This window comes from Sander vitreus, chromosome 5 (genome assembly GCF_031162955.1).
Source record: "Sander vitreus isolate 19-12246 chromosome 5, sanVit1, whole genome shotgun sequence".
NCBI lineage: Eukaryota > Metazoa > Chordata > Actinopteri > Perciformes > Percidae > Sander > Sander vitreus.
Window position 1 is genome coordinate 22,448,504 of NC_135859.1, and position 23,696 is coordinate 22,472,199.

The 23,696-nt window shown below is 41.5% G+C and overlaps 1 protein-coding gene across 2 annotated transcripts in view; it reads left to right on the forward strand.

Annotated features, from left to right (window-relative positions):
• Positions 1–1,644: 1,644 nt before the first annotated feature.
• The window catches only part of loxhd1b (lipoxygenase homology PLAT domains 1b), a 29,487-nt gene continuing 7,435 nt past the window's right edge, over positions 1,645–23,696 (forward strand). The window contains exons 1-30 of one of the 2 annotated variants that reach the window (XM_078249753.1): positions 1,645–1,921; positions 5,446–5,560; positions 5,734–5,745; positions 6,056–6,136; positions 6,290–6,474; positions 7,059–7,157; positions 7,296–7,444; positions 9,297–9,420; positions 9,793–9,902; positions 10,236–10,376; positions 10,464–10,599; positions 11,282–11,442; positions 11,532–11,618; positions 11,986–12,121; positions 12,225–12,379; positions 12,598–12,758; positions 12,868–12,944; positions 13,030–13,226; positions 14,008–14,200; positions 14,512–14,672; positions 14,783–15,098; positions 18,279–18,430; positions 19,211–19,344; positions 19,512–19,657; positions 19,839–19,943; positions 20,049–20,177; positions 20,276–20,440; positions 22,307–22,488; positions 22,569–22,685; positions 22,888–23,050. In XM_078249753.1, coding sequence (XP_078105879.1) covers positions 1,660–1,921; positions 5,446–5,560; positions 5,734–5,745; positions 6,056–6,136; positions 6,290–6,474; positions 7,059–7,157; positions 7,296–7,444; positions 9,297–9,420; positions 9,793–9,902; positions 10,236–10,376; positions 10,464–10,599; positions 11,282–11,442; positions 11,532–11,618; positions 11,986–12,121; positions 12,225–12,379; positions 12,598–12,758; positions 12,868–12,944; positions 13,030–13,226; positions 14,008–14,200; positions 14,512–14,672; positions 14,783–15,098; positions 18,279–18,430; positions 19,211–19,344; positions 19,512–19,657; positions 19,839–19,943; positions 20,049–20,177; positions 20,276–20,440; positions 22,307–22,488; positions 22,569–22,685; positions 22,888–23,050 — 4,351 coding nt within the window. In that variant the 5' untranslated portion in view covers positions 1,645–1,659. The remainder of the gene's footprint in view (positions 1,922–5,445; positions 5,561–5,733; positions 5,746–6,055; positions 6,137–6,289; positions 6,475–7,058; positions 7,158–7,295; positions 7,445–9,296; positions 9,421–9,792; positions 9,903–10,235; positions 10,377–10,463; positions 10,600–11,281; positions 11,443–11,531; positions 11,619–11,985; positions 12,122–12,224; positions 12,380–12,597; positions 12,759–12,867; positions 12,945–13,029; positions 13,227–14,007; positions 14,201–14,511; positions 14,673–14,782; positions 15,099–18,278; positions 18,431–19,210; positions 19,345–19,511; positions 19,658–19,838; positions 19,944–20,048; positions 20,178–20,275; positions 20,441–22,306; positions 22,489–22,568; positions 22,686–22,887; positions 23,051–23,696) is intronic. The other variant, XM_078249754.1, reaches the window with a different exon arrangement.

Sequence of the window (23,696 nt, forward strand, 5' to 3'; positions counted from 1 at the left end):
ATCGTACTCAAACACTAAAAGCCCACGTAAACAAAAAACGTAACGTTAATTCATCGTACTCACCACTGTTTAGGTGCTTAAGTCGCTCACTGTTCTGGCATTGTTGTTCTGGTTGAGTCTTGAGAAGGGAGCAGAGCCAAGCAGCCAGCAGCACAGTGCGTGACAATGTTGCAACTTGCTGGGTAAAAAGTATAAGTCCCAGCAGGCAGTAGACATTTATAAAGTCACAAAAATGACTTTGAAGTTTGTCTCGTGCTCATGAGAGTACAAAGTCCTGATGTAACAAATGGGTCTAGCTAATAACGTTACACACTGTTTAAGCTACCAGTTAGCTTGCTTAACAATGTGATGCTGCTATCTTAAAACAGCACAGCCTAGCTAGCTGGTAAAAAAAACCCCAGCATCAAAAACCCAGATATTTTTCTGGTGGTGGAGCTCCCCAGAGCAAAAAAGGTGAGTGAGTGGTGATTGGAAAGATTACTTCAATGGAATGTCAATGTTGTGTCAGCTGGTCTTCTTCGCAGTGGCCTAAAGTCGCTCAATTCACCTTTTATCTTATACAAAAGAAGGGTTCATTGACAAAAAACGCACACTGGGAATTTATATCAAACTGGTGTTGGGTTGTTTTGATAAATTATCTCCTTTCAAAATGTTCATTAATTGTGTTTTATACTGTGTAGGCTACTCAAGTTAACATCAATAAAACTGGTATCTGTTTTTGCAAATGAACTCTTTATATAATTCACAAATAGTACATAGTATGACTTATTAAATAGGCGAACATAAAGCAATGTTACATTCATTATTGGCTTGTTTGGATGTCGTCAGCATCATCATCCACATGGGTTCTGCTTAGCTGCAGGCCCAGGCCAGCTGTGTTAATCTGTTCATTCCTCAACTATACCTATAAAGAAGTATCTTCAGTGATAACGTTCCACTTTAAAGGAGATAGCTGTAAGCAGTTTAATTGTATAAAAGAGAGTTACTGCAATACCTCTTCTTCCTCTGGTCAGGTGACAACATGCAGATAATCATTTTGAATGAGCTCAGAACATCTGCTGCTGTTGCAGGTCAGGATAACCAGCAGAGAGGGCTTCCCCTGCCGCCTGCCAAACAGCAGTCTGTGAGCTCTACTCAGGCCGGTCCTGCCAGCTGGTCACTCATGCGCAGTCTTGGGTCAGTTTAATCAAGTTTCACCGGAACACACGGGAATCGGTTACAGTTACTAGGTAGTAAATAAATTAAAGATGCCTACAAAAAAGAAAAAACAAGACAGGGCACAGAGGATGAAACCAAATATGTAGGTGACGAGGACTCAGAGGATCAGGAACCAAAGCCCAAGAAGAAAAGTAAGCAGGTGAGTAAGTCAGAGGATGCTGGTTGAAGAAGAAGACGTTTAAAGACTGCGATGAAGAAGGATCCAATTCTGATACATCTGGGCCGGATGTGAGGAGCACCAAGAAAAAAGGGAGAGATAAAGAAAAGGTCAAGAAGAAGAAGAAGAAAGCCAAAAGCGGGGATGAGTTGAGCAACAACTCACAGAATACTGATAATGAGAATAACAACAATGACTCCAAGAGTAAAAGGAGAGGAGAAAAACTACCTGATGTGATTGAGACCACTAAGAAAGGATCCAAGAAGTCCTCAGTCAAAAACAAGATGGGAGCAAAGGATAAAAAATCCAAGAAGAACTCGGAGAAAGAGGAAGAACATTCAGCTGGGGAGGAAGAGGAAGGGAAAAAGAAAAAGAAAGAAAAGAAGAAGAAAGGTTCGGTAAAGAGAGATAGTGATGAAGACACCAAGAAGACAAAAGGAAAGAAGAAGAAGATTGAAAATTATGTTGAAATCTATGAGAATGAGCTTCGCAACTATGAGCCAGAAAAAGTGGAGAACTACGAGGATGAGTATCATAAAAAGAAAGGTGATTGCAAAGTTTTTTATCTCAACCTGTAAAATGTACAAAAGGTAAGCTGTGGAATTAAAATACTCCCTATAGTGAGTATGTCATTAATTCAAGGACAATTTTATGTAAGTTCTGTTTGGGGAAAGACACCTGGCACCCAGAGTAGAGGTGAATTGCAATTATGGGATTATGCTTTGGTTTGATGTTTATTGTAACATTACACTGAGGGAAGTACCATACATGTGTCGTCAGTATGTTATCTTCAACCTACAGCTACAGTGGGGAAAAAAAGTATTTTGTCAGCCACCAATTGTGCAAGTTCTCCCACTTAAAAAGATGAGAGAGGCCTGTAATTTTCATCATAGGTACACTTCAACTATGAGATCCAGAAAATCACATTGTAGGATTTTTAATGAATTTATTTGCAAATTATGGTGGAAAATAAGTATTTGGTCAATAACAAAAGTTCATCTCAATACTTTGTTATATACCCTTTGTTGGCAATGACAGAGGTCAAACGTTTTCTGTAAGTCTTCACAAGGTTTTCACACACTGTTGCTGGTATTTTTGGCCCATTCCTCCATGCAGATCTACTCTAGAGCAGTGATGTTTTGGGGCTGTCGCTGGGCAACACGAACTTTCAACTCCCTCCAAAGATTTTCTATGGGGTTGAGATCTGGAGACTGGCTAGGCCACTCCAGGACCTTGAAATGCTTCTTACGAAGCCACTCCTTCGTTGCCCGGGCGGTGTGTTTGGGATCATTGTCATGCTGAAAGACCCAACCACGTTTCATCTTCAATGCCCTTGCTGATGGAAGGAGGTTTTCACTTAAAATCTCACGATACATGGCCCCATTCATTCTTTCCTTTACACGGATCAATCGTCTTGGTCCCTTTGCAGAAAAACAGCCCCAAAGCATGATGTTTCCACCCCCATGCTTCACAGTAGGTATGGTGTTCTTTGGATGCAACTCAGCATTCTTTCCCCTCCAAACACGACGAGTTGAGTTTTTACCAAAAAGTTCTATTTTGGTTTCATCTGACCATATGACATTTTCCCAATCCTCTTCTGGATCATCCAAATGCTCTCTAGCAAACTCCAGATGGGCCTGGACATGTACTGGCTTAAGCAGGGGGACACGTCTGGCACTGCAGGATTTGAGTCCCTGGCGGCGTAGTGTGTTACTGATGGTAGCCTTTGTTACTTTGGTCCCAGCTCTCTGCAGGTCATTCACTAGGTCCCCCCGTGTGGTTCTGGGATTTTTGCTCACCGTTCTAGTGATCATTTTGACCCCACGGGGTGAGATCTTGCGTGGAGCCCCGGATCGAGGGAGATTATTAGTGGTCTTGTATGTCTTCCATTTTCTTATAATTTTTCCCACAGTTGATTTCTTCACACCAAGCTGCTTACCTATTGCAGAGTCAGTCTTCCCAGCCTGGTGCAGGTCTACAATTTTGTTTCTGGTGTCCTTTGACAGCTCTTTGGTCTTGGCCATAGTGGAGTTTGGAGTGTGACTGTTTGAGGTTGTGGACAGGTGTCTTTTATACTGATAACAAGTTCAAACAGGTGCCATTAATACAGGTAACGAGTGGAGGACAGAGGAGCCTCTTAAAGAAGAAGTTACAGGTCTGTGAGAGCCAGAAATCTTGCTTGTTTGTAGGTGACCAAATACTTATTTTCCCGAGGAATTTGCAAATAAATTCATTAAAAATCCTTTTGAGTTGAAGTGTACCTATGATGAAAATTGCAGGCCTCTCTCATCTTTTTAAGTGGGAGAACTTGCACAATTGGTGGCTGACTAAATACTTTTTTGCCCCACTGTATATGACACCTGTCACTCACTTATCTGTACACAGGGTGGTTTCACATCCTAATGAGGGGCTTCATAGCGCTCTAAAGCTCCTTTTTGGCTCTCACTGTTGAATTTAAAAATCCCAATGTAAAGCCATACTGAATGTTTAACTGAGCTCCACACACACACACACACACACACACACACACACATACATACATATATACACATACACACACACACACACACACACACACACACACACACACACACACACACACACACACACACACACACACACACACACACACACACACACACACACACACATTACGTTACATTCTAGCAGTAACACAGAAAAACGCTCTGACTACATGCACTCTATACACTAACCCAACACTAACCTTTAAAGGTCCCATATTGGAGAAAGTGAGGTTTTCTGTCTCCCCCATGACGAATTCTAAGTAATGACAACAAAACCGTCGGCGCATCCACATGATACAAGCCTTCCGTCATCGCGTAACACCCCTCCTCCACGCTGTTGCTTGTAACCAAGGAGGACACGGAGGATTAAAAAAACATGATGGACTCTTCAGAAGAGGTAATTATCTTTGCTCGATTTTTCGCGAAAGTCGCCGGATGACACCATTTTCTAAACATAGCCATACTGAGAAATACAGAGAGAGTTTTGTGGAGCTAAAAGTCTTAATTAGCTTTGTAGCAACTCATTTGGCAATGGCTTGAATGTAAAGTACATTCATTAATATAAAAAAGTTACGCACTAAAGCTTAAAGGAGACAGGCGCTAAAACAGCGTTTCAGACAGAGGTATTCAGACAGACAGTATGAGAAAAATGTGTTTTATGTTGTAAGCATGCATCCATGTTCTTGCAGAAACCCAAAATACAAGTATGAACCTGAAAATATGCATAATGTGGGACCTTTAAATATCAGCCCTTTTCCAAATATTTCATCACAGTGGAATCAAGGCAATTCAAACTAAACCTATTCTACTAATTTTGTTTATCAGACTAGAAACATACTGTATTTTCTCCTTTTGCTAAATCCCTCAATGTTTAGTTACAGTATGTGTTTAATGGAAGAGAGAATGCATTCGTTTTTCCTAAAGAAACTTAGAAAGTACATTATTATCAACATATCTTATTTAAGGGTTTGAGGGTATATATTCAGAGAGTCATAGTGTTTGCCATTATGCAAGAAAAAAGTATGTGAGTTGCCTTAGTTTTTGTTAATTTGATTTAGAAATTATAGTAGAATTTGATGGTTTGAGTCAAATTTAAGGCCGTTTTATTTTTAGTTTGATTAATTTATTAGGCCTTTTTACATTAACTCATTAATAACCTACACAAGAGCTATAAAAAAACTTCTTCTGCGGCCGACCCATAAATAAGTTCCTTAACAACCCATGATACTAACTCTTACTTTTTATTGTGCAGGGCCTTCACTGGACAAAGTCATGTCACTCTCATAGTGGAGTAACATGACTTCACAACAAAATCCTTTTTCTGAGGAGTTTTAAAAAGAGGATAGAAATATTACAACATGCACAAACATGCAGACACAGATTATAGCTGTAAACTGTATATCCCCCTACTGTAGATGTTTACTACTGTATCTTACCATACTGCCCAACATTCCCCTTGTATTGCACGTTCTCCTGCTGTATTTATGCTTTGCGTCTGCTTTCTAAAACACACCTCTATTTGTATTCTGTCACTAAACCCTGCAGTATATGAGGTGGTGACTGTCACTGGCAATGAGAATGGAGCAGGAACTGACGCAAATGTGTTTGTCATTCTGTTCGGGGAACATGGCATCACTCCCAAAATCCACCTGGCTAGCAAGTAAGTCCTTTTCAAAGATAACTGGAATTTAGATGTAAGGTCATCTGTTTTCAAATGAAAAACTAAGATTTAATTTGAATTAATCACGCTGCTCTAGCCTCAGATCCCATAGTTGAATGAGTTGATTATGGTACTTAAATTAAAACTGTGTATTTTCTTCTCCACTTTAACAGCACAGAAAAGAGGTATTTATTTCTTAATGCAGTGATGGTGGTGGTTGTGAAAGAATGGCTGCTCATACGACGGACCGTGTGCTGTGATTTTGGTTTTCAATCCGTTTGCATGACTTGATTTGCTGCCTGAATTTCCCAAAAAATGTGACAGGCTTTTATGTTGCGTTATGAATTATGCATGTGGAATATTTTATTTTTCTAGATTTACTTAAAACTTTCCTGTTTTACTTGTTTGGATTTATTTTGTAGTTGAGAGTTTAATGAGTGAAAAGATGCTGATATTCAGGTTGGTTCTCAAACTCTTACCATTTTGTGATTTCAGGAACCGCACAGCATTCGAAAAAGGCAAAACTGATGTGTTCAGAATACGAACTCACAATATTGGACCTTTGCAAAAGATACGGTATGTTAGACTCTAGGTTAGACATTTTATCCCTGAGCCAGACTGTTTTTCAGTACAGCACAGATCAGCTTTTAGTTCAACCTAGGCCAAAGTTCCTCCCCTGAGTTTGTTTGCAAGAAGAGTGAGACTTATTTATCTAAATTTTGTGTTCAGGATTGAGCATGACAACACCGGCCTGAACGCCAGCTGGTTCTTGGAAAGAGTGGTGGTGACGGATGTGATCAGGCCTCACCTGAGGTTCTACTTTGCTTGTAACAACTGGTTGAGTAAGGTGGAGGGAGACTGCCTTTGTATCAGAGACCTGCTGGGTAGTATGGACCCCATGGACTTTCCAAAATGTATGTATACACAGATATGAGTATAAGTACTGCATATGTGATACACTTTATATTCAGAATATTATGTAACAAATTGCTTTTTTTTTTTTTAGAAAGTTAGTTATTTGAAGCATCCATATTTCCTCTAGTTTAACATGCTATTGCTGCAACAAATCCTCATATCTAAACGACAGAGTAGGTCGATTGTCATTGAATCCCAAAACAACATATATGACTGTTGTATTTACTGCCGCGCAGTGGCTGGTTTTAACATGTGACCACGGTGGAAATTTGAATGTGATCATTCTATTCAACGTAACAAGCGCCGTTTTAAACACGTAGTAAATGTCATGAAATGGAACTAGTTACGTTTAGGCAACAAAAATAAGGCTTAGTTAGGGTTAGTAAAACATGAGGGATTGGTTTAAAATGAGTCACATAAAACTACTTAAATGAAGACGTAACTGCATCATGGACTAAGGTCTGTAAAAGTCGGTTAATTTCAAAAACTGACCGTTGACTTTGGTTTCACACGGGAACTAACCCTGGTTTGTTAAAGTTTATTTTTAAATTGTTCTCTAAAGATTTTGGTCTTTATTTTCCAGATAATAAGTATATAGTGAGTGTTTTCACTGCGGATGTAAAAGGCAGTGGAACAGACGCAGATGTCTTCATCAATATCTTTGGGGAATTTGGAGACACAGGTAAATTAAAGCAGAACAGGTAACATGTGTGCTTACATAATGAACTCTCTCCCAAAGTGAATACCAGTCGATTCTTTTCAAGTTGGGTTTATATCAGGATTTATCTCATAGAATTCACAAATTGTTTTGTTGTTTAAGGTGAAAGGCGACTTGCCAGTGACAAAAATAACTTTGAAAAAGGCACAGAGGACAAATTCACCATTGAGGCACCAAACTTGGGTAAAGTGAGGAAGATCTCCATTGGCCACAATAACAAAGGCTCTTCAGCAGGATGGTTTGTGGAGAAGGTAAGAAACAAACATATTATTTACAGGACTGTTTCTTTAGTAAGCTAGAAATTAAATTAATTAATTTAAAATGCCTGACATTAATTCTTCATCTATACTATACTATACTATACTAAGACAGATAAATAAAGAATAATGTGTTCATTTCATTTGTGTCATCATGTGTAACTTATGGGTTTTACAGAACCTTATCTTGAAACAAAACTCATAGTCATACTGTACCTCATTCTGCTCAGTTCTGCCTCTGCAGAGGTACTTAAGACATGTGATCCTCTTATTTCCTCTCAGTTTTCTCATCTGAGTCTGGTGTCCATGCTCTTCCAAACGTATGCACAACTGAGAGATGAGTTAGTTTAAACAGAAGCACACACACACACACACACACACACACACACACACACACACACACACACAGGACACCGATGTCATCATTCTACCCTCTGTGTAAAGGGAAACCATGGCCCATTAAGGGATTGCCTTACAGCAAACAGACAGACAAGTCAGTAGATTTGTTGGTGCAGCACAGACTGACACCAAAGATCAGTAATGAATCATATTCTATTTGGCCTGCCCCTGTGCTGCCATTAAAAGTTCACATGGATTTGGGGCAAAATATTATTTGAGCTTGCTTTTGCTATTTTCATTGCTGCTAAAACATGTTTAAGCTTAGGCTATATACTATATGATATGTTAGTAAATTATTAAGTGAAACAATCTTTAATTAGTTATACAGTTCATACAATTTTATACATTTAATATCGGATTTAAAGACAACACATCAATCAAATGATGTCAGTGTATGTAAAATAATATTATATTCCCTTTGAAATATATATATACACATATATATATAGTATTATATTTAGGGCTGTCAATCGATTAAAAAATGTAATCTAATTAATTACATACTCTGTGATTAATTAATCGAAATTAATTGCATACATAATTAACGGTGCCAGAACTGATACTTTTTAAGAAAGTAAAAAAAGAAAAGAAAAAAGAAAAGGGCACTAAACAACAGTTGGTGACATTAAAGAACGGCTTGTTTATTGCTAAGGCCATATGGTCAAAATTAAATGATTTAATAATAATGTATAACAATAACAATAACTTATTTCACTAGTAAATTGCTGTTGAACGACAAAAACAACCACCAGATGGTAAAGGACATTTACAATAACTTCAAATGCACCACGAAGCTGTAGTTTACCAGTTTCATTGAACACACCGTCTGTGTTGTTTCTCCGACTGCAGCTGCAGATTGTTACATCCCGGTGTTGAATCCTCTACAGTAAAATACAGTCAAACTTTACACCGTTTAGCGTTAGCTGTCAGCATTGTAACCGTGTTTAATCCAGCTACTAGCTAGCGGTAGGCTAACGTTAGCTGCTGTCGAGTATAGTGTTAACTAGCGTCATGTGCAGCGGTGTTTGTGTTTCAGAGCATCAGAGAGAAGCGCAGACATATCAGTGGCACCAGATTTCGGTAGCCAGGGTTGGCAGGAAGAAGATTTTTACAAGTAAATGTTCCAATCAATGATCCAGGCAGCACATTCTCGTCTCCCTCCTTCATTTTACAGTCCAATGGTGCTAGAACGGTCCGGGTCAAACGTCAATATGGAATGGATTAATCTGCGTTATTTTGTTTAACGCAGATTAATTAATCGAAATGTACGCGTTATTTTGACAGCCCTAATTATATTATATTAATTATATAATAAATATAAATTATAATTTCAATAAAGGCAACCTGTTGGTTGCTACATTAACTTTCTTAGTGATCAAAATTTTCTTTATAAAAGAACATTGGCTGGGATTACCTTCTATTTTTCTTATTTTTCCTTTTGATACAGGTTATTCTGGATGATATGGGAAACAAAATAGTGTATGAATTTCCAATTAATCGTTGGTTTGCCATCGATGAGGATGACGGGAAGATCCAGAGAGACGTTTTGGTGGGGGGAAACCAGCCCACAGGTGAGAAATATGTTTATGAGCCTGGAAAGACTGCATAAATGTCAGTGAATGCAACCATGGCAAGGATAGAATGAACTCAACACTTGGCTGTTTGAATTATTTGCCTCATTTTGGAACAATTATTCGCTTCCCTGGTCTGAAAAATATAGCATAAAGGATTGTAAGACAACATTCTACTGCCAAGGAACAGACCATTTGCTGTTTTTCTTATTCAGTTTTCTGTCCACTGTGGGATCATTAATTCTTGGGTCAGACTATCAATGTTTAGATCTGGTTGATCTGGTTCCTGCTAAGCTCCTTGGGGAGTTTGGGGCCCGTGACCATAGTGACCCACTGGCAGATGATAGCCTGACATGTAACTGTACCCACTAGGTATTGTGTACAACGTCCAGATTGTGACAGGAAACATCCGAGGTTCTGGGACCAACTCCAAAATCCACATTGTGATGCACGGCTCCAAAGGCATGAAGAACAGTGGCAAGGTGATGAGAAGATAACGTCGACACAGAGCAGACAACTCGTACCTCATTTTAAAAACAATTATTGCGACAGTAGTTGTTATTTAAAAAAAAAGAAAGACAAAAAAGTAGTTGTTATTTTTCATTTGCATGAAACAGAGTATATAAAGACCTTTAACTTAATGTTGTAATATTTGTTCTAGTAGTAATCCAGTAAATCGCATGGTACTACCCAAAACGATTGAATCTTAGACCACTGAGTATGAATGTGATGAAATCTCATCTGGGTTGTACATCTTTCTTACAGTAGATGAACCACCGTTTCCTTTAACCTTTCTTAAATGTATTTGTATCCAGGTGTTTTTGGAGGGTGGAAAGTTTGAGCGGGGACTGACAGACATCTTCAATGTTGAGATTGCTGCGCTCCTCAGTCCCCTCAGCAGAGTCACCATCGGCCACAACAATGAAGGAGTCAGTGCTGGGTGGCACTGCGAGAAGGTACATCGAACATGCACACACGCATACGAACGCTACAATCTGTCAATTTACTGAGAGCTAATTCAGCTAACTCAATTTTTTCCGCAGGTGGTGGTGTACTGTCCGTTCACAGGGATAGAGCAGACTTTCCCATGCAGCAAATGGCTGGATGAGAAGGAGGGAGATGGGCTGATAGAGAGAGAGCTCTATGAGATGGTCTCACTCAGGCAGAAGAGACAGAAGAGTAAGTTGAATGTCAATATTCATGGCTATTTTTTTTTAACTTGTTTTATTTCCTGAAACACTGAGCAAACATATTTAAAACCCCATTCCAAACTCCAAACTATGTATCATACATTTGCATAATGACTCAGCAGGCAGTCTACATTCTACGTTGTAATTTTAATGAGTTGTTTTTCCTATTGCTTGTGAACTTAAGTATCCAATATCTATTTTAAAGAAAGGTAAATGATGAGTGCAGTTTGTATGTACTACCGGTATATTTGTTTTCTTCTGGTCCACAAACGTATACAGCAGAATTTGTGCATTAGCTTAAATTCTTTTCTGTCCACACAAATTTGGAAAGTGAGTATTCCTGTAGTGCGTTATGTCTCGCCTTGCAGCTCCGCCACCATCAGTGTATGTGAATGGGTGAGGCAATTTGAAAGGCAAATTGTAAAGGGCTTTGTCCAGTAAGGTAGAAATGCACTATATAAATGCAGTACATTTACCATTTACCATCAGATGAGTAGTTTTCCAGTTTTTCCAAGCATTTTATAACTGCATTTTCTGTCACATGTTGTTTGTGAGAATTTACACAATAAAGTTGTGAAAAAAAATAATACTGGGAACCACACAATCGGCCCGTTCCGAACAGGCATGCGCTCCAAACGGGCACTGCATTAGTTTGGTTTGGTTCTCCTCAGAGCACCCCTGGTCCTTGTGGATCTGGACGTCAGACATCCCCGGTGCAGGAACCGATGCAGATATGTCCTTCCAGGTGTACGGAGAGAAGGGCAAGAGCGATGAGATCAGACTGGACAACAAAACAGACAATTTTGAACAGGGACAGGTGGATAGGTTTATGGTAAGTTTCCCTTATTTTAATACCACACACATTAATATCAGCAAACTGATAATGAGGCTTCTTAGGAAACTTTTTATGTGATTTTACAGATTGAGCTGCCTGATTTTGGAAAACTGACCAAACTCCGTATCTGGCATGAGAAGAGAAATCCTTTTGCAGGATGGCATCTCAGTAAGGTGAGGAATTCTATCATCATATCAGTTAAATTAGCTCAGTTTGTAATTTACTCAGATACATTCTGCCAGTATTAATATATAAAGTAACATTTTTGCTATTCTGTATTAATTATATGCTAGTTAACATGAAAACGAGGATAATGAAACAGTTTAGTATCCTCAGTTCATAAAAGACATGGAAAGGCATAACAGAGTATCTCATTTTTTAATATTTCATTCAAACAAAACAATTCCTTTTTTATGTACCTTAGAAATAAAGAAGGAAATTCCGAAGATTGTTCTGCGTTGAGTGTTCAGTGTTTACACACTTGAATTAGTTGATAATCCAGACAGCCCCTCACATATCAAAGTGCATTTTTCCAAATAGGCAACTTTGATGAAGACATTGACAAAGGAGAAGTATAACTTTCCTTGTGAGCGCTGGCTGGACACAAATGAAGATGATAACGAGGTTGTGAGGGAGCTACCTGCCACAGGAGACCTCATCGCTGAGCCGCTGCCCGGTATGTATATGCACCTGTATGCATCATGAGCAACAGGAATTGGCTTTGCCAAATATAAATAAGAAAGTAAAATCAGATTTAATTATGTTACTTTGTTCTGCAGTGATCAAATACAGAGTGACAGTTTGCACAGGGACTACCGGAGGCAGTGGCACAGATGCGACTGTTTTTCTAAATCTGATTGGAGATCAGGGAGACACCGGAAATCGGGAGCTGGTCAACTGCAAAAACAACGTCAACAAGTTTGAGAAAGGAAATGTGGGTACATTCAGTACACGAGCTTAGTGAAATATCGGGAAGGAAAACTTAATTATTTGTCTTCTCCTTCTTCATATGCTTCTTGGTTTTTGTTTCTTTCTGTTTTATCTGCTGATTCAAAAAATATGCAATATCTGTCAATTGGTCGTCATCACATATTCCTCAGTTTGACACATAAAGGTATAAAAATTATGTTGACCGTTTTTTTGTCTTTCCAGCTGGATGAGTTTATAGTGGAGGCAGTAGCCATTGGGCAGATCCGCAGGGTGAGGATTGGACACAATGGCAAAGGTGGAGGCTGCGGCTGGTTCCTCGATAAAGTGATTGTAAGAGAGGAGGGACAGGCTGAGGCCGACGCTGTGGAGTTCCCCTGCAACAGGTGCATTAGTCTCGGTGTGAATACAGAAAAAAACGTGCTGAGTAGTTGGTAAAACCACGGGTGTGTGTACTTTATATATGAGAGTTTGTTCGTTGAATGTGCTGTGCAGGTGGCTGGACCGCAACGAGGATGACGGACAGATTGTCAGAGAGTTAGTGCCATTCTCAGATGGACAGCGTCTTTACAGTAAGTTAGAGGAATCTCAAATTTTATTCTAACATTTTAATTCCCCCCCACCCGATACTTATGTTTGTGTCTCTGTGTGTGTCAGACATTAGCTATCACATCACGGTGAAGACAGGTAACATCTCTGGGAGCAGTTCTGACTCTAACGTGTTTGTCAAGCTCTACGGAGAGAAAGGCGACACCAGTACAATGATGCTGGTGGTCTCTGCCAACGACCTGGGGAACTACTTTGAGACGGGTCGCGTTGACATCTTCACGGTGGAAACCTTTGACATAGGACAGGTGACAAAGTAGAGGCAGAAACATGATGATGATGTACTATGATGTTGATAGATACAGGCGCTTAAGAAATCATTTATCGGGGCGCCTGAGTAGCTTACCTGGTGGAGCGCACATCCATATATAGAGGTTTACTCCTCAACACAGCGGCCGCGGGTTCGACTTCGGCCTGTGGCCCTTTGCTGTATGTTATTCCCCCCTCTCTCTCCCCTTTCATGACTTCAGCTGTCCTATAAATAAATGCCTAAAATGCCCTAAAAATAATCTATAAAAACAATTAAAAAAGATTATCGAAGGCACACTGTCAGTGATTACGTCCATTGTGGGCTGACCCATGCTAACAATATGTGCTGTCAAGGTGCACATGATAAATATCAGCTTATTTACTTTTAGGCAATTATATTGCAGAAGTTATATTACAGAAGATTATCATCGATAGGGGGACTAGATACAATTTTAACTTTGGACTCTGCATTTCTAAATTTGTAACCGCCTTCCATAGATAGGGTTCCCAGCATGAAAAGGGTGATCAGTCTATGTGCAGACAGTGACTGAACAATAACAATCATGAGTAGTATACAGATTTTTCATTACACTGGGGCTAAGCATGAGGCTGCGTTTGTTAAATAAAATGATTTTTTTTTAAAAAGAAGATAGAAAGTGTATGATGTAAATATAAATGTATTTTATAAGCATGTTTTTATCTGACTACTCAGTAAATGTGTTCGGTAATATCTTTTATTTATCAAATTTAAATAGTGTCTTCAATTTAATCTTATTCCAGATCAACCGTCTGATGATTGGCCATACCAATGAAGGCATGCGTGCTGGCTGGTTCTTGGACAGCGTTCAGGTTATGGTTCCTGTCCAGGGAAAGCAATACATGTTCCCCAGTCATCGCTGGCTAAGCAAGAAGGAGGCTGACGGCAAGACAGAGGTGGAGATCTACCCAAGCGAGATCCTGGACATGGAACAATGTAGGCAACACACACACACACACACACACACACACACACACACACACACGATTCATGTTGACACTCTTTGTAATTGGTCCTGTGTCTTAACACTGTAGTTTTCTGGTCATGTAGCAAATTACATCAATACTGCATTTTAAGATCTAGGTGTCATTTTAATGGTAAAATATAAAATGTAAGCATTATATTAAAAACTACTCTACCTTAGTCACATTTTCCCAAGGAATATTGCCCAAATGTGTGCTGTTATTTTTTATATTGGTTAAAATCATTTGTGTGTCCTTTGACCTGTGTCAATGTGTATTTTCCAGTGATTAACTATGAGGTAACAGTAGTGACTGGAGATGTGATGTTTGCTGGCACCAACGCCAGAGTGTTTATCCAGATCTACGGGGACAAGGGGAAGACAGAGGTCATCACACTCGGAAGCAGATCCAACAACTTTGAGCGAAACACCACAGAAATATTTAAGGTATCAGATTGTGGATTTCATGCTGAAATATCTATAATAAGCGCAGTGCCAAAGAAAAGTATTCATAGCTAGATGTTGCTTTGAGTTGAAACATTGCAACTGTTCCCCAGATAGAGGCCAAAGATGTGGGGAAGGTTTTTAAGATCCGCATCAGTCATGATGGCTCAGGGATCGGATCTGGCTGGTTCCTGGAGACAGTGGACGTAAAACATCTAATCATGGCCTTGGTGCCCAAGGAGAAGAAAAAGGAGGACAAGAAAAAGAAGAAGAAAAAGAAGGAAGATGATGAGGAGGAGGAGGGAGGAGAGGAGATGCAGGAGGTGGTGCTGAATTATCATTTCCCCTGTTCGCGCTGGCTGGCCGGGGGAGAGGAGGACGGCGAGCTGGTGGTGGAGCTGCTGCCTCAGGATGCAGAGGACCTAGAAGGTACGAAAGAAATATAATCAAGTGTAATGTTGGATTTCAGAGAGAGAAGTGTTGAACGTCTGAGTGTCAAGCAGAGGGCTTCAAACATTTTGATTCATATTTAACTTCCCTGGCAGCTGAGCAGCCACAGAACTGGCAAAGTAACACAAAACAAAAACAACTCAGTCACTCCCTGTACTCAATGGAAAATGCCCCAAAATCACTTAGACTAGATTAAACAACCGTCCCATGGGCCCACCACCTGTGGGAGGAACCGCTGGGGTCGGGTGCGCTGCCACACAGGTGGCAGTGAAGGTCAGGGGCCTCGACGGACCAGACCCGGGCAGCAGACGCTGGCTCTGGGGACGTGGAATATCACCTCTCTGTGGGGGAAGGAGCCGGAACTTGTGCGGGAGGTGGAGCGCTACCGGTTAGATCGGGTGGGGCTTACCCTCTACGCACAGTCTCGGTTTCTGGAACCATACTCCTGGATAGGGGTTTGGACTCTTTTCTTCTCCGGAGTTGCCCAGGTTGTGAGGCTCTGGGCGGGTGTGGGGATACTCATAAGCCCCCGGCTGAGCGCCGCTACACTGGAGTTTACCCCGGTGGACGAAAGGGTCGCCTCCCTACGCCTGCGGTTTGTGGGGGGGGGAAACTCTGACTGTTGTTTGTGCATATGCACCAAACAAGAGTTCGGAGAATTCGGCCTTCTTGAAGACCTTGAGTTGAGTCCTGCATGGGGCTCCAGTGGGGGACTCCATAGTTCTGCTGGGGGACTTCAACGCGTCATGTGGGCAATGATGGAGACACATGGAAAGGCGTGATTGGGAGGAACGGCCTCCCTGATCTAAACCAGAGTGGTTGTTTGTTGTTGGACTTCTGTGCTAGTCATGGATTGTCTATAACGAACACCATGTTCGAACATAGTGATGCTCATAAGTGTACTTGGTACCAGAGCATCCTAGACCAAAGGTCATTGATCAATTTTATAATCGTTTCATCTGATCTGAGGCCGTATGTTTTGGACACTCGGGTGAAGAGAGGGGCGGAGCTGTCAACCGATCACCATCTGGTGGTGAGTTGGGTCAGGGGGTGGGGGAAGACTCTGGACAGACCTGGTAAGCCCAAAAGGGTAGTGCGGGTAAATTGGGAACATCTGGAGGAGGCCCCTGTCCGACAGACTTTCAACTCACACCTCCGGCGGCGCTTTTCGTGCATCCCTGTGGAGGCTGGGGGTATTGAACCCGAGTGGACAATGTTCAAAGTTTCCATTGCTGAAGCTGCGGCGAGGAGCTGTGGTCTTAGGGTCTTAGGTGCCTCAAGGGGCGGTAACCCACGAACACCGTGGTGGACACCGGTGGTCAGGGAAGCCGTCCGACTGAAGAAGGAGTCTTTCCGGGATATGTTATCCCAGAGGACTCCGGAGGCAGTTGCAAGGTACCGAAGGGCTGCAGCCTCTGCCGTGAAAGAGGCAAAGCAGCAGGTGTGGGAGAAGTTCGGAGAAGACATGGAGAAGGACTTTCGGTGGGCACCAAGGTGCTTCTGGAAAACCGTTCGCCACCTCAGGAGGAGGAAGCGGGGAACCATCCAAGCTGTGTACAGTAAGGATGGGACGCTGTTGACCTCAACTGAGGAGGTAATAGGGCGGTGGAAGGAGCACTTTGAGGAACTCCTAAATCCGACTAATACGCCCTCTATGGTAGAGGCAGAGCTGGAGGATGATGGGGGATTGTCGTCAATTTCCCTGGTGGAAGTTGCTGAGGTAGTTAAACAACTCCACAGTGGCAAAGCCCCAGGGATTGATGAGATCCGTCCAGAAATGCTTAAAGCTCTGGGTGTGGAGGGGTTGTCTTGGTTGACATGCCTCTTCAACATTGCGTGGAAGTCTGGGACGGTGCCTAAGGAGTGGCAGACCGGGGTGGTGGTTCCCCTTTTCAAAAAGGGGGACCAGAGGGTGTGTGCCAATTACAGGGGTATCACACTTCTCAGCCTCCCCGGGTAAAGTATACTCCAAGGTGCTGGAAAGGAGGGTTCGGTCGATAGTCGAACGTCAGGTTGAAGAGGAACAATGCGGATCCCGTCCTGGTCGTGGAACAACGGACCAGATCTTTACTCTCGCAAGGATCCTGGAGGGAGCCTGGGAGTATGCCCAACCGCTCTACATGTGTTTTGTGGATCTGGAGAAGCCGTATGACCGGGTCCCCCTTGGAGATACTGTGGGAGGTGCTGCGGGAGTATGGGGTGAGGGGGTCCCTTCTCAGGGCCATCCAATCTCTGTACGACCAAAGCGAGAGCTGTGTCCGGGTTCTCGGCAGTAAGTCAGACTCGTTTCAGGTGAGAGTTGGCACCTCTAAATCGGAGGCCATGGTTCTCAGCAGGAAACCGATGGAGTGCCTTCTCCAGGTAGGGAATGAGTCCTTACCCCAAGTGAAGGAGTTCAAGTACCGTGGGGTCTTGGAGCGAGTGAGGGGACAATGGAGCGGGAGATTGGTCGGAGAATCGGTATTGCGGTATTACATTCAATTTATCGCACCGTTGTGACGAAAAGAGAGCTGAGCCAGAAGGCAAAGCTCTCAATCTACCGGTCAGTTTTCGTTCCTACCCTCACCTATGGTCATGAAGGCTGGGTCATGACCGAAAGAACAAGATCCAGGGTACAAGCGGCCAAAATGGGTTTCCTCAGGAGGGTGGCTGGCGTCTCCCTTAGAGATAGGGTGAGAAGTTCAGTCATCCGTGAGGAGCTCGGAGTAGAGCCGCTGCTCCTTCGCGTCGAAAGGAGCCAGTTGAGGTGGTTCGGGCATCTGGTAAGGATGCCCCCTGGGCACCTCCCTAGGGAGGTGTTCCAGGTACGTCCAGCTGGGAGGAGGCCTCGGGGAAGACCCAGGACTAGGTGGAGGGATTATATCTTCAACCTGGCCTGGGAACCCCTCGGGATCCCCCAGTCGGAGCTGGTTAATGTGGCTCGGGAAAGGGAAATTTGGGGTCCCCTGCTGGAGCTGCTACCCCCGCGACCAACTACCAGATAAGCGGACGAAGATGGATGGATGGATAGATTAAACAACCACCCACAGGTCTGTGGAGCTGCTATTTATGCACGGATTAATTCAGGAAAGCTGAATTACTCATATGCCACTTAATTTACTGTTGCATGAACTCAATATTCTTTCACACATTTATATATTGTACTACATTGTCTGACAGTGAACACCTATGAAGTGTGCGTCTTCACTGGTGACACGCTGGGTGCTGGGACCGATGCCAATGTCTTCATTAATATTTATGGAGAAAACGGAGACACCGGAGAGCGCAATCTAAAGAACTCTGACAACCTCAACAAATTTGAGCGGGGGCAGGTATGAGAGAACTACTACTTTTTTTTTTTACTTTTAAATCAGCTAAAGATAAAAGAAAGGCAAACAATGAATTAGATTGTTTTATTAATTAATGTAAACAGCAATGTGAAAACATCCTGGGAAAAATGTTCCACTATGGTTCATAAAAAAGGCAAAACACACACATATTTATATTAGACTGGCTCACATTTTTCCAATTATTCTTCATTAACTTGTATCCATAAATCACAAGCATAAAAAAGCAACTAGCAATGGAGTCATTTCCCAGTTGAGAAGGGTAGAAATGTTAGTTTGAGCCTGGATCTCAAATGTAAACAAAATATTTAATTAGGGCTATACAATTTTGCCCTGTTTCCTGGGAGGGTATCCTGCTGAATATTAACCAGCAGCTAGTCAAAGACTCAAGCAACATGAGCCCTGCACCAAGGTGTGGGTGGGAGTGTATTCTGGTGGGATTACAAACTCTCCTGTAGGCAAGCCAGCTGTGACTGAGAGGAGCTATGAGGAGTCCTAGTCCTAGTGTCAGTGAACCTGTCCTACTATTACTGATGACTTAATCCAAACCTGTGAATTATTAATCTCTACATTACACCTGGCTCATGTCCACAGATCCAAAGCAACAATAGCCTCCCTTCGGTGGAGGGAATGTTTGTTTACAAAAACAGCCACACATACTGTACTCATTTCAGTAATAAGTACGCAATAAAACTCTTAGTATATTATAGTTTTACATATTTTTTTTTAAATGCCATAAAAATCTCTGGTTGCTGTATTTTGCAGGAGGATGTTTTCATTGTGACAGCTGTTGATCTGGGTCCTCTGAAGAAGCTACGGATCCGTCATGACAATTCTCAGTCTTATTCAACTTGGTACCTGGATCGTGTTGAGATAGTGGACACAAAGGATGATACAACGTAGGTGAAACCAACATACAGTTTGCATGGTTTTGTTCAATTATTCAGTTATCACAGGGAAAGATCTCACTGTACGCTTTAAAGAGCAATAGTTTTGTGTAATTATACAATTGATAGTGATTTGATAACATGTTGAGTGCTGATCAGAGTCTTTCTTGGGTCTATAGCTACTATTTCCCTTGTAACCGCTGGCTGGCAGTGGATGAGGACGATGGACAGATAGCAAGAGAGCTAGTTCCTGTGGACGAGGCCTTCATGAGGAAGGATGAGGATGAGGAGGGGACAGCCGCCACTCTGGGGCTCGAGCAGAAATGTAACACAGTTTCAAAGCTGGCTCATATCTTAGTAGAGGGACAAGATAAAAGGGAGCCCTGCTCAAGTATTTATCTAAGTGCTGGTGAAACATGCAGGTGGAGACAAGAGCAAAGAGGGACTCATGTATTAATGTGAAGATGAAAAGGATTAAAGTACTGACTTTAATTTTTATTTTGCAGCCATGTCTACTACATATACTATCAAAATAAAAACCGGAGAGAAGAAGTATGCTGGAACTGATTCCAACGTCTTTGCTATCCTATTCGGAGAAAATGACGACACAGGTACGATAACTCACCAGCATCCTGGCATTGTTGAGGCAGCTTCCTGCTGTATGTTTTTGACTCAATGATACCAATCTTGATTAAAGATGTTCATGTCACTCACAGGGATAATCAACCTTAAGGCTTGTAAGAACTATAAGAATAAGTTTGAACAGGGGATGATCAATGAGTTCACTGTGGAGGCGGTGGATTTGGGCGACCTGGAAAAGCTTCGAATAGGGCACGACAACTCAGGTGGGGAAAGAAAAGGCTCTATAGAATAAAAATAGTCACTGTCATAAGCAGTAAACTATATAAAACTGAATAACATATGACTGCTTTCTCATTGTCAGGGGGTTCATCTGGTTGGTTCTTGGACTGGGTCGAGATTGACGCCCCCTCGCAGGGTCAGAGACTACGCTTCCCATGTGGCCGCTGGTTGGATAAAGGAGAAGATGATGGGGCGATTGTGAGGGATCTCTATCCTGCCGAGTTACAGACTGAACTCTACATACCATGTAAGTGAACAGCTGTGGAAGAAGTACTCAAATCCATTAGTGAAGGTAGCAATGCGCAGATTGAAAAATCTTCTTGTAAAAGTGCTTTATGCAAAATCTTACTCGGATAAAAGTGTGGAAGTATTAGCAGTGAAATGTATTTAAAGCACTCTATCTGAGAAGGTTGCTTTTCAGAGCATTGACTTTTTGATGCAGCCTGTAATAAGTGTTATAATGTTTCTGATGTAGCCTGACTTTTAAACCTCAGCATCTTAATTTACACATGAAACAGTCCAAATCACATTGCTGCAGCCGTAGATACTGTTCACTTCCACAACATTATGCATTATGTAATGTGAGTGAAAAACTGTACCAGTGTTACGCTCTACACACTCACTACAATCTTCATCCTGCTCAAGTGAACATTGCCTTTCCACTTCCTTCTACAGCAGGTGATCCTCATCATCTAATTAACCGTAACAAATCCAGACATCACATGATCATGATGTATTTTGCATATAAAACCTTATTAATGCAACTATTAATAACTATAGCCATCAAATAAAATCCTGTTGGATCCCTTTTCCAAAAATAGACAGCGGGTCCCTGGATTTAGGAGCGCTGCTCCTGATCAGTGCTGTAACTGGCTGTTCATAGGTTCGCCTAACTAGGTTTTATAAGAAAAGTAAAAAAGCCGTAAAAAAAGGATTGCTATTATAATGGCGGATTTGCTAGGCGCACGCTCTTGATACATCCATGGGCGCACGCCAGGAGCGGTTCACAGCCGAGGAGACCGACATACGTTTGCTATTGATTTTTCTTTATGACAAAATGTAAATAAAGAAATGTCACAAAAAAAATACTTTCCGATGTTTTGGGCTCACTCTCACTGAATCACGAGGTAATATCAATGCATGGTGATATTTTTGCAATGTAGTCTAACATTAGACTCTCCTCTCCCGTGCTGCTGCTGGGGCATTTGGGTTAAGTGGCATCGGCACATGCAGTTCAACATCACATCTCCTTAAGTCCTCTAATATTTCCTCATTGTCATCAACACATCCATGATTCATGGAAATGTTGTGTAAAACAAGGTCATATTTTTCCTTGTATTTATGTATGGTTTGCAAAAATGGGAACTCTTTTTGCTGAACCTCCCCCGGGAGCGCAAGTTCATTTCCTAATTTACCGACGTGAGTCTGTGGAGGGAAAAGTCCGCTGTGCGTCGGGTGCAAAATAGGAACGAATGATACATGCGTCGGTGTACAAAGTCAATTGCGCTGGGTGCAAGATAGGGCCCAAAGTCTGTTACAGTGCCTAAAACGACACAGGAAAACAAAACCAAATAAAACAACCTGAGCAAAACAAACCACAGCCAACAACACATGTTCTAAAATAATAAGGGACAAAAATAATTAATACAATGTGACTTTTCCCTTATTGCACTAGAATAACTAATTATTGCAATAGTATGAATGTAATTATGCAATACAACGTAATTTGCTACTTATTACCGACAGGTATGCATATCTTTATTAATACTACACAGTAAACTAAAGTGTTTTCCCCGCGGGACAGGTAAGGACACAAACTCAATGGTCAATCTATTGACAATCAATCTAGTTGTTGCCATGCAGGTGGGAGCAGACACTGCAGGAGCAGGATTAAGAAAACAGCTCCTGAAGTTTCCAAAATATGATATATATTTTTTATTTTGTTCACATTAGATATTAACTTGTGCACACACATTATCTTGGGCCTACAAAGTATTGTCTTGTGCACATAAAACTGTGCATGAGTGCTTGAGTAACTGCACATTTACTGTATATCTTCCATCTTACTTGTGTAAACAAAACAAAGCTGTCACCTTCTCCTCTGATTTCTCAGTTGTGCCTTATGAGATAAAGATATACACCAGCGATGTGTTTGGTGCGGGAACAGATGCCGATGTGTTTATAGTCTTGTACGGAGGCAAGGGAGTGTGCACACAGCAGAAACACCTGTGTGTCAATAAGAGAGAGAGACGTCTGTACTTTGAGAGGGGAGCGGAAGACATGTTTATTGTGGAGGTGAGTGTGTTGATCTGGACTTTACATTCTTTTAAGACAGTGGCTTCAGCTCTGTTAACACTGCGTTGTCTTTTTCCCAGCTGGAGGATGTTGGTGACGTTATAGAGAAAATCAGAATAGGACATGATAACAAGGGCATGAACCCAGGATGGCACCTGGACAGAGTGGAGATCAGACGACAGCTCAGGAAAGGAAAGGTAGTAAAAATTCACTTGCGTAGATAAGTGCATCTTTAAGAATTTCCTTGTCTGTGCCCAAATTAAATTAATGACAGATTAATAACGTCACACCTTTTGGCTCACACACCTCTCAGAGTCAGATATACTTTCCTTTGGTGTCAGTCAGACAAAGCCGAGCCCAGTTTGGGTATTTTTTATTTATTTTATTTTTTAATGGCAGGGTTCGGAGACGACCATTTTCCCATGTGAGTGCTGGCTGGCCAAGTCTGAAGATGATGGGGAGACGGTTAGGGAGCTGGTCCCTTCAGACATCATCACAGAGAAACTCCTCAGGGATGGGAAGCTGAAAAGGACTGAAGTTGAGGTGGAGGACGCTTTGGAAAGTAGGTTAACCCTGAAGTACTTTTCTTAAGTATACATTTGAGAGACTTTACTTAAGTTTCCATTTCATGCCCCTTTATACATTTACTCTACTTCAATTCAGAGGAAAATAACAGCTTTAGTCACTACTTTACAGATTAAGATAATACATATAAAAGATACAATAAACTTATAAAATATGATGCACTGTTTTAGATTAATTAAGTTATCATTTTATTACTATTAAATTACAGTAATTAAAATAGTTAAAATAAGCTCCATCTAGAGCAACTACATCTGTAAACTACCACTACACATGATATGACAACACTCATAGGGCCATTTTTCTGCATACTTGTGCTTTGAAGTAAAAGAATGCTAATAATTGTTACATACTTTTAAAGATTTAGTGCATAACTTTTTCTATATTAATGAACGTCCGTTACATTCAAGCCATTGCCAAATGAGTTGCTACAAAGCTAATTACAGTAAGACTATCAGCTCCACACAACTTTCTCTGTATTTCTCAGTATGGCTATGTTCAGAAGATTGTGTCGTCCAACGACTTTAACGCACAGAAACTCGAGTGAAGATAAATACCTCTTCTGAAGAGTCTGTCATGTTTTTTTAATCCTCCGTGTGCTCCTCGGTTACAAGCAACTGCGTGGA